At 41.6% G+C, this 9,518-nt stretch overlaps 1 protein-coding gene across 3 annotated transcripts; it reads right to left on the bottom strand.

Moving 5' to 3' along the window:
- Window positions 1–20: 20 nt before the first annotated feature.
- Window positions 21–2,954, bottom strand: LOC115171640 (promethin). 3 transcript variants are annotated; one of them, XM_029728647.1, is made up of 5 exons: window positions 2,431–2,954; window positions 2,125–2,293; window positions 1,817–1,946; window positions 1,663–1,728; window positions 21–1,543 (listed from the first exon to the last, which is right to left on the bottom strand). In XM_029728647.1, the coding sequence occupies exons 1-5, from the start codon at window positions 2,524–2,526 to the stop codon at window positions 1,504–1,506; spliced, it is 501 nt and encodes a 166-aa protein (XP_029584507.1). In that variant the 5' UTR covers window positions 2,527–2,954; the 3' UTR covers window positions 21–1,503. The 3 variants fall into 3 exon arrangements, with proteins under 3 accessions (XP_029584507.1, XP_029584508.1, XP_029584509.1); XM_029728648.1 differs by having other exon boundaries at window positions 1,869–1,946; XM_029728649.1 differs by having other exon boundaries at window positions 1,869–2,293; window positions 2,431–2,623.
- Window positions 2,955–9,518: the final 6,564 nt, after the last annotated feature.

Raw genomic sequence — 9,518 nt, 5'->3', positions numbered from 1 at the left:
AGCCAAGAAAATGGTAAGTACTTAGAATTACTTGTATTTTATTAGAATCCCCATTAGCTGTTGTGAAAGCAGCAGCTACTATTCCTGGGGTCTACATTAAACATGACATATCAGAACATTTAACAAGAACTACAAATCTGGTGAAGGGTCAATCATTACAAATGGGCACACTTTTGTATATTTATTAGAAAATGTCTTACAATACTGAGACACTGGCTTTCTAGAGCAAATCAATTTTGTGCAGTTGAAGTGATTTACTTAACATTCCATCAAAGTAACATCTCACCACTAATCTTCAGAGAAAAGGTACATTAAATTGAATACATATAAAAACAATTTATTTTAGATGATACAAATCATCAGTCACTATCTGTTAGTGCATACTTTACATTCTGTATATCTGGAGTGTTTCTGGTTCACACAAACTGACATGACCTTAGTCACAGAAACTAGCTCCTACTGTTCAAATGGACCACAGATTTTAAACTTAATCAAAAGACTGACCTGTTATCAAAACTAGAGGAACACATACAATCTTTGGCAAATGTACAATATGGATTATAGCATACTGCACACATTGTTTACAAAATAAACAGATTGTCAAATACAATGTAGCAGTAACATGTATACTATTTGGACTGCTACCTGGTCATCTGTCATGTTCTAAATGGGCTTTGTTTAACAACAAATCATTTCTACCATTACAGGTGCTTAGTCCCCTCTCCATGGCAAATGATGAGGACAATAAAAACCAAGGTACATTCACTGCATGTAAGATCTAACATGCAGACTAGCAACCGATAGCAGCTTGAATTTCTACGGTTTATCATGTATAAAATAGGCATCTTTGTTCTCTTAATCCTTAGAAAGATCAAGGAAATAGAGATAGTGTAAATGCTATAGTGCAATAAAATAAATCAACAATCAATGTGTCTACAATTATACAACCTCCAGAATCATATAAAGAAATATTAATACTTGTATCAATGGTGATGATTCCATTGGACTGTATGGATAGTAGATTTTTCTTGTTAAAGGCCCAAGGCAGTCAGACATTATTTTTCTTTGTTTTATAAATATTTCCACACTATGAGGTTGGAATAATACTGTGCAATTCTGAAAATGATGCCCTTTCAGTGTAAGAGCTGTTTGAAAAGACCACCTGAAATTTCAGCCTGTTTTGGTGGGCTGAAAATGTGGCCTGCCTGTTGACATCACCTGGCTGTAAATTAGTTAATAAGAAAGAGTTCCAAACGTCTCAGACAATAACAGCTAGTTTTCAGTTTTTCCCTCCTCACTTAGACCTAAACAATTATTGAGAATATGCTCTTTCCTAAGAATAATTAATAAAAAATAAAAAATTAATAAAAAGTCAACCTGAGGTTTTACTCTAGTTCTCGAGTCTAGAGGAACCCCTATCTGCCAGTGTGAGGACTGCAGTGCAGTGATCAGTATACGATTGTGTCTGTAGAAGGCCATCTCCATCACTGACGCTGCAGCTCCTTAAACCTCGAGCTTCCCATAGGATTCTTCATCTTCTTCTCTGTCAGATTTTAAAGTAGGGGAAAGAACAAACAACTTGAGTATTAAATTAAAGGGACACTTTAAACTTATGAGAAACAACATTGTATGATATCAAATGATGTGTTAAGTTGAACACACCTATCTTGTTCCATGACTGTTATATTTGTCGCAGGCTCCAACCTAGTGACTTGGTACCTACTGACACTGGGTGAAAGAAAAAGAGGGAGAGAATGAGAATCTCAAATGAAGGGCCTCTGTGTGTGTGTTTTCACTCTAGGCTGTGTTTTGATACCACTGGCTGTAGTAGAAGTTGAGCATGTTAGAAAAGGTAATGTAACAGGCACCGAGGACCAAGGAGACCAGGATGGCCAGAGCAGAGAGCACACACAGCAGACTGATACCTCCCAGGGACAGCAGGAACACTGGAGGAAGTAGGAAGAATGAGAAAAACAAGAGCGCAAGAAAGGGTTTCAGTATTATCCACCTTCATTGTCCCTGATAGACAGGCATTCAGGCTAGTTGTTATACTACAATGCTGGGAAAAGTATTGGTACTGTAGTAGTGGACAGTAGGTATTGTATCGGTAGTCTAGGGACTTACCCTCCAATAAAATGAAACCCACTGTGACAGCAATGAATGTAACAGTGGCAAATGTCAGGAAAATCCCAATGGGTACAGTGGCCATGGCACCGAATACCAACACAGCCAGGGCTAAGAATGGGTGGCCATTGAGGTACTGCCCCATTGATGTGTTCATCAGCTCTGCCACCTAGTGAGAAGAGAGAGAAGTGTCGTGAACATGCTTCACATTACCTATTGTCCTATTAAGAAGTAATACATGCCTGTTACTGTTAGACCAAGAGTTTGTAACAGTGTTGCTGAAGAGGAGACAGGGTGCACTGTTACCTTGGGGTCATAGTACAGGCTGTCCATCATGCTACTCAAACTGCCCTGAAGCTGCAGTAGCCCTTTGGGGATAGTGGTCACATTGCTGCACTGCATTGTTTGATTTCTGTCATGCACAGAAGAAGGGAGATAATGGGAGGGGGTGGGGTTTACATTTGAAAATATTTGTTTTTTGCTGTCACATAGTTTGGCTACCTCTCATGGATACAAACATAGAAATATCTAGCTAGCTCACTTCTATGTCTATTTCAGCAAAGCGCCCAAATGATGACACCTTAGCTACGAAGGTTTCTTGGTTTGTTTACTTTCACTAACGTTAGCCTAGCTGTCTCGCTAAAACTATTTCCAACGACTTGCTAGCTAAAAAGCAAGCAACACATCGAGTTACTCCTCGATTCCACTCGGTCTTAATTTTATCACAGCAACTCATGAAGTTCGCTAATAATCCAAACGTTTTGCTAAACTGTCCGTTACCTCCTGCAGCTACTTCTTCTATACTATTATGGCGGTCCGCAAACAAACGTTATCAGTACATGCCGCCACCTACTGTACTGGAGTGTCTAGTCAATCACAATTTACAGACTAAATGAATAAAGAACCAAACATTAAAATTAACGTAACCCTCCTATCTTGTACTACTCTGTTCGTTATCTACTTGTCAGTAAGTGTGCCGACTGGTTTGAAGCTGCTTCTTCTTCTACGATATCTGCAAACAAATATTTGGGACACATTCTCTGACATTGAAACTAAGGAATCCTATTTGTGCTTCTCCAGGAAAAATCTTCTCAAACCTCAGCAGCACTGATAAGCTTTCACTTCTTTGACCCTCTTTCCTACTGATCAGCCTTTTTGGCCTCTATCACTCTGCCTCCCTTCACATTTTCTTTAATATCATCTATGTGTAGCAGTGTGATGTTGTTCCCCTAGATTATGCACCAAATTGCACACAATGACCAATTGAAATAGGCCAGGTCAAGAGGGGATGCTAATAATTTGATAATAATAATTCCGTGTTTTTTTTAATTTAATGACAGCTGCATAGCTAATGTTATTTTTTGGTGTACAAACACTTTTTCATATCAACATTGTACATACACGTGATTGTAAAAGTTTTGTATATTTTGGTTTGGCCCATCGCGGGTTACCTGTATTTCCTTACCCCCTTATTGTTCTCTTTTTGCCTGACCTTCGGCTAGCAAGATGCCTGAGAGCTGTGACTGCGCCAAGTGCTAAAGTATTGTGTGTTGTCTCTTCGTGTGCAGGGCAAATAAAAATAATCCAACCAGCAGACCTCCAGTTGTGGCAGTATCCTAATTAAAAGTACACAACGCAGAACGAACCACGCCACAAACTGGTGCCGCGACCTGCCGTCTGGTCAGCTCAAGCCGTCCACCGGAGCTGTGCATGTGGATGAGATGCGCGATATGCGCATGCGAACTTGTTGATGCTTTGCTATAAGTGAATATATATACTGTAAATAGTGAAGGTGAATGTAGCATATTCACTAGATAAGGGTATTTGTGTTTATTTGCATGTTTTGAAGGAATTTGTTTATTGCATTTTTTTTTGTATTTGAATGCAGTAAATTACATTTTATTTTAGTGCTCTATTGAGCCATGAAGACTCTCAAGTCCATAAAATTAGTTATGCTGGGGATTTTAATGTGGGTAGAGGGAGGGGTGTCCTTGCATTTACACCAATTGTACAGTCAGCTCCTGGGAGTAGAGTATTTGCTAATCCTGAGTTTACAAGCACTGGGAGGGGTAGCTGTTTATTCCACCTGACCAGGGTATCCCACCTCTGTCTTCTGATGTACCATCATCCCCAGTCCTCAGTAATAATGGGACACCTCCGAGTCAGCTTAGTGACCTATTAAGCAGATTGGTTTAGAGATAGGAGAATCTATCAGAGCGAGTTTACTGCAGCCTGGGGCTTCAAGTCTTTCTCCTGCCCATTACCCTCATCAACCCCAGCAGTTTACCCTGCCTGAGCAATGTGGGTCAACTTTTATTGATGCGTCCAAGCTGAATCTGGTTGTGAAGTCAGATGTTAGTGGTCCACCTTTCTTTAGGGGTGATGGCTCAGATAAGTACTCTGTCCTGGAGTGGGAGGAGCTAATGGGAGTCTACCTAGAGAAGAGGGGTTACACTGGGTCTGAGCATGTTGGGGAGGTGATGTCTAGGCTCATGGGGAGGGCACGGGATGTGACCAAAGTCTGGATGCGTAACAACCCTGTTGTCACAGATGTTAAGGCAGTGTTCAGTGTTCTCAAGCAACACTTTGGGGATACTGTCTGCTCAGGTATGCCATTAGCTGATTTCTACTCAATCAAACCATACGCTAATGAGGGTCCACTAGATTTCTGGATTAGGCTTAACAAAGCTGCAGAGGCAGCTGAACAGTACCTTGTAAGTGAGGGTAGAACCTTGCCCAATCAGTGCTCAGAGTTGGCAGTCAAGTTTGTACGCAACTGTCCTGATAAAGAGTTGGCCCAAGTGTTCAAATGCAAACCCCTTGGAGACTGGACAGCCAGTGAGGCACAGGATCGTTTGGATGAACTATTAAGGGAGCGTAAAGCATGTAGAACACAACTTTCACAGCAGGTGGCTGCTGTCTTTGACCCCCCCAGGAGGAAGTGATCCTGTGAGCAGACCTAATGTGTCATCTTTTTCTGGATGCGGCCGTGAACCAGAACAGGCCCCATCTGTATCTGAGGGTGGGACATTAGAGAACGTTTTGAGTATGTTAGAGAAGGCTCTTGTCAGCAATACTCAGTCTGTGAACAGAGGGCCCGTAAACAGTTCCCTAAACGTCAGCGTGAGTGCACTGTCTGTGGAAACACTAATCACTGGACCAAAGCTCACTGTCACATGCACCAGCTGTGTTTCAAGTGCTTCTCTCCGGGCCACATGAGCTTTGACTGTAGTGAGACTGGGCAGCGACAGAGCCCTGGATGTGGACAGACTGGCAGGTCTCAGGAAAACTAGAAAGCCTCCATTCTGAGGAGGGCAATGTGGGGCAGTCTAATTTTTCCTCCACTGATGATGATATCCAATCTGTTTATTCTTATTTTTGTGAGTCAGTAGCCAAGAACAACACAGTCATTTTTCAGAACACAATGAGAGTTACACAGAAGGACAGTTTGTTTTACACCTCCGTGCTAGTACAGGATAAAGTTGAGCTGAAGGGGATGTTAGATAGTGGGTCCATGGCTACTACTCTGACCGCAGATATTGTACCTCGGTTGAGGGAGGCAGGAGTGGTAGAGGGGAACTTTCTAGCTCCTTCAGACATCATCCTGGTGGGTTGTGGTGGGATGCAAACTAGCCCAGTGGGCATGTGTGACTTAAAAATACAGCTTTATGGCTTCAGTTATGTAGTCCCAGGGCTTATTGTAGATGGGCAGGTTGATGAACTCATTGTGGGCACTAACGTGTTGAAGTCTCTGATTAGGCAGTTCAAATCAAATGACGGCCACTGGTGGTGGGTACACCAGGTCCTTCTGGCCAGTGTGATGACAGCCAGTTCCTGCGTCTCCTATCAAATCTGGAGAGATGGAGTGGAGACTCCATCCCAGATAAAGTGGGCACCATTAAGTTGAAGAGAGCAGTAACACTCCAACCCATGAGTGAGCATCTGGTGTGGGGGCGCCTACCCCCAAAGACAAAACTCTCTGTGGGTAGTACTGTTGTTGTCGAGCCCAGCACGTCTCGTTGTGTGAATCGACACATATTAGTAGGGAGAGTAGTTACGCCTCTGTGGGGGGATGGATGGCTACCTGTGAAAATAGTGAATCCAACAACTTCGCCAGTTACCCAGAGACGAAATGCTAAAGTGGCAGATGTGTACCCTTGCATTGCATTGGAGGATTTTGATGATGTCAAACAGCAAGCAGCTTACCAGAACGTGGCAAAAGTACAATGTGACAGCTCACATGGCAGTCTGACAGCTAATAGTTCAGTTGGTGGCAGTGTAGTTAACTTCATTGGGATAGGGGGCAGTTTTTTCACGTCCGGATGAAAAGCGTGCCCAAAGTAAACTGCCTGTTTCTCAGGCCCAGAAGCTAGGATATGCATATAATTAGATTTATATAGATTTAGATAGAAAACACTCTAAAGTTTCTAAAACTGTTAAAATTATGTCTGTGAGTATAACAGAACTGATATGGCAGGCGAAACCCCAAGGACAAACCATCCCCCCCAAAAAATGTTCAGCTTACCACTGTTTTCAATGGCTAGTACTATAATTATAAGCCCAAGTCCTCCAAAATTGCAGTTCCTAGGGCTTCCACTAGATGTCAACAGTCTTTAGAAAGAGTTTAATGCTGGTTTTTGGAAAAATGAGGCAGAAATTGTAGTTTTTCTAGGTGGCTCCAATTTTGGCTGTAGTGTTTCCAAGCGCATGGAGGAAAGCGCGTTCTTGGTTATTTATCTCCGGTAAAGACAATAACGATTCTCCGTCTTAAATTTTATCGTTATTTTGCGTATTAGGATACCTAAGGTTTGATTATAAACGTTTTTTGAGTTGTTTGGAAAAGTTTATTAGTAATGTTTGGGATTCATTTTGTATGCATTTTGATGGAGGGATGAATGAAGCACGCCAGCTAAACTGAGTTTTTATGGATATAAAGAAGGACATTATCAAACAAAAGGACCATTTGTGATGTAACTGGGACCTTTTGGAGTGCCAACAGAAGAAGATCATCAAAGGTAAGGAATTTTTTATATCGCTATTTCTGACTTTCGTGTCGTGCCTGCCTGGTTGAAATATGTTTTTCATGTGTTGATATGCGGGGCGCTGTCCTCAGATAATCGCATGGTTTGCTTTCGCCGTATAGCCTTTTTGAAATCTGACATGGTGGCTGGATTAACAACAAGTTAAGCTTTATTTTGATGTATTGCACTTGTGATTTTATGAAAGTTAAATATTTATAGTAATTTAATTTGACGCTCTGCAATTTCACCGGATGTTGTCGAGGTGGGACGCTAGCATCCCACTGATCCGAAAGAAGTTAATGGCAACAGTACACTGAGCAATCTTGGACTTCAAGGCCTGTCTGTTGAGGAGTGTCCAGTTTCACAGTTCTGGAAAGACAAACTTGTCAGTTTAATTGAGAAGTATGACACAGTGTTCTCTAGACATAGCCTGGATTGTGGCGAGGCAAAAGAGTTCTGCCATCGCTGACTGACTGATGACCACCCATTTCGATTACCTTATCGTAGGCTTTCTCCAGCTCATTACCAAAAACTCAGGGAAACACTGGATGATATGGAGGAAAAGGAAATCGTCAGAAAATCCAGCAGAAAGTATGCCTCACTATTGGTGCTGGTATGGAAAAAGAATTGGGACTTGCGTCTATGTACTGACTTTAGGTGGTTAACCTCTCTGGTATCATTGGGACGACAACAGCCAGTGAAATTGCAGGGTGCCAAATGCAAACAACAGATATCCCATAATTACAATTCCTCAAACATACAAGTATTATACACCATTTTAAAGATAAACTTCTTGTTAATCCAACCACAGTGTCCGATTTCAAAAAAGGCTTTACGGCATAAACACACCATGCGATTATGTTAGGACAGCGCCTAGCCACAAGAAACCATACAGACATTTTCCAGCCAAGGAGAGGACTCACAAAAGTCAGAAATATCGATTAAATTAATCACTAACCTTTGATGATCTTCATCTGGTGGCACTCCCAGGACTCCATGTTACACAATACATGTTTGTTTTGTTCAATAAAGTCCCTCTTTATGTCCAAACCTCAGTTTAAATTGGCGCGTTATGTTCAGTAATGCATTGTGTCAAATAACATCCGGTGAAATTGCAGAGAGCCAAATTAAATTACAGAAATACTCATCATAAAAATTGATGAAAGATACAAGTGTTATACATAGGATTAAAGATAAACGTCTTGTTAATCCAGCCGCTATGTCAGATTTCAAAAAGGCTTTACGGCGAAAGCACACCATGCGATTATGTTAGGACAGCGCCTAGCCACAAAACACCATACAGACATTTTCCAGCCAAGGAGAGGACTCACAAAAGTCAGAAATAGCAATTAAATTAATCACTTACCTTTGATGATCTTCATCTGGTGGCACTCCCAGGACCCCATGTTACACAATAAATGTTCGTTTTGTTCGATAATGTCCCTCTTTATGTCCAAAAACCTCAGTTTTGTTGGTGCGTTTAGTTCAGTAATCCAATGGAACAAAGCGCGCTCTCAACATCCAGATGAAAAGTCAAAAAAGTACAATAGAAGTTCGTAGAAACATGTCAAATGATGTTTAAAATCAATCCTCAGGTTGTTTTTGTCATAAATAATCAATAATATTTCAACCGGACAAAAGTTTCGTCAATAGAAAAGGAGAAACAAGAAAGGCGCACTCCCGATCACGCGCTGGACTCATGTCTGGAAATTTCCACTGTCCCCTCATTGAAAGTGCTGTATCTCCCTCATTTTTCTGAGTAAAAGCCTGAAACAATGCCTAAAGACTGGCCACATATAGAAGAAGCCATAGAGATCGTGAACTGGGTCCTAAGTCTTTGTATGGTGGATAGGCTTTCTATGGAAAAACAGCCTTTCAAAATAATAGTACTTCCTGGATGGATTTTCCTCAGGTTTTCACCTGCCATATCAGTTCTGTTATACTCACAGACATTATTCTAACAGTTTAGGAAACTTTAGAGTGTTTTCTATCCAAATCTACCAATTATATGCATATCCTAGCTTCTGGGCCTGAGTAGCAGGCAGTTTAATTTGGGCACGCTTTTCATCCAAAAGTCCGAATGCTGCCCCCTACCTTAGTGCAGTTAAATGCCCGCACAGTAAAGGATGCTCATCCCCTGCCTCATCAGGCTGATGTACTTGCTGCGCTGGGAGGTAATGCCTTCTTCAGCACAATGGACTTTACGTCAGGGTACTACAATGTTCCACTGCATGAAGAGGATAAGAAATACACTGCCTTTTCCTCTCCTTTAGGTCTGCACGAGTACAATCGTTTACCTCAAGGCCTTTGCAACAGCCCAGCTACTTTTATGAGAATGATGCTGACCATCTTTGGTGAACAAAACTTTCTAAG

This window comes from Salmo trutta, chromosome 32 (assembly GCF_901001165.1).
Source record: "Salmo trutta chromosome 32, fSalTru1.1, whole genome shotgun sequence".
NCBI lineage: Eukaryota > Metazoa > Chordata > Actinopteri > Salmoniformes > Salmonidae > Salmo > Salmo trutta.
This window is presented reverse-complemented; position numbering and strand designations above follow the sequence as displayed.

Bases quoted from the DNA above. Each gene is read 5' to 3' on its own strand.
- LOC115171640 (XM_029728649.1), bottom strand. From the start codon at position 2,526: ATGCAGTGCAGCAATGTGACCACTATCCCCAAAGGGCTACTGCAGCTT. The intron at 1,729-1,868 runs GTGCCTGTTACA...TCTTTCACCCAG, and splicing joins CCTGGTCTCCTTGGTCCTCG to TGTCAGTAGGTACCAAGTCA. The intron at 1,544-1,662 runs GTGTGTTCAACT...AAAATCTGACAG, and splicing joins ACAGTCATGGAACAAGATAG to AGAAGAAGATGAAGAATCCT.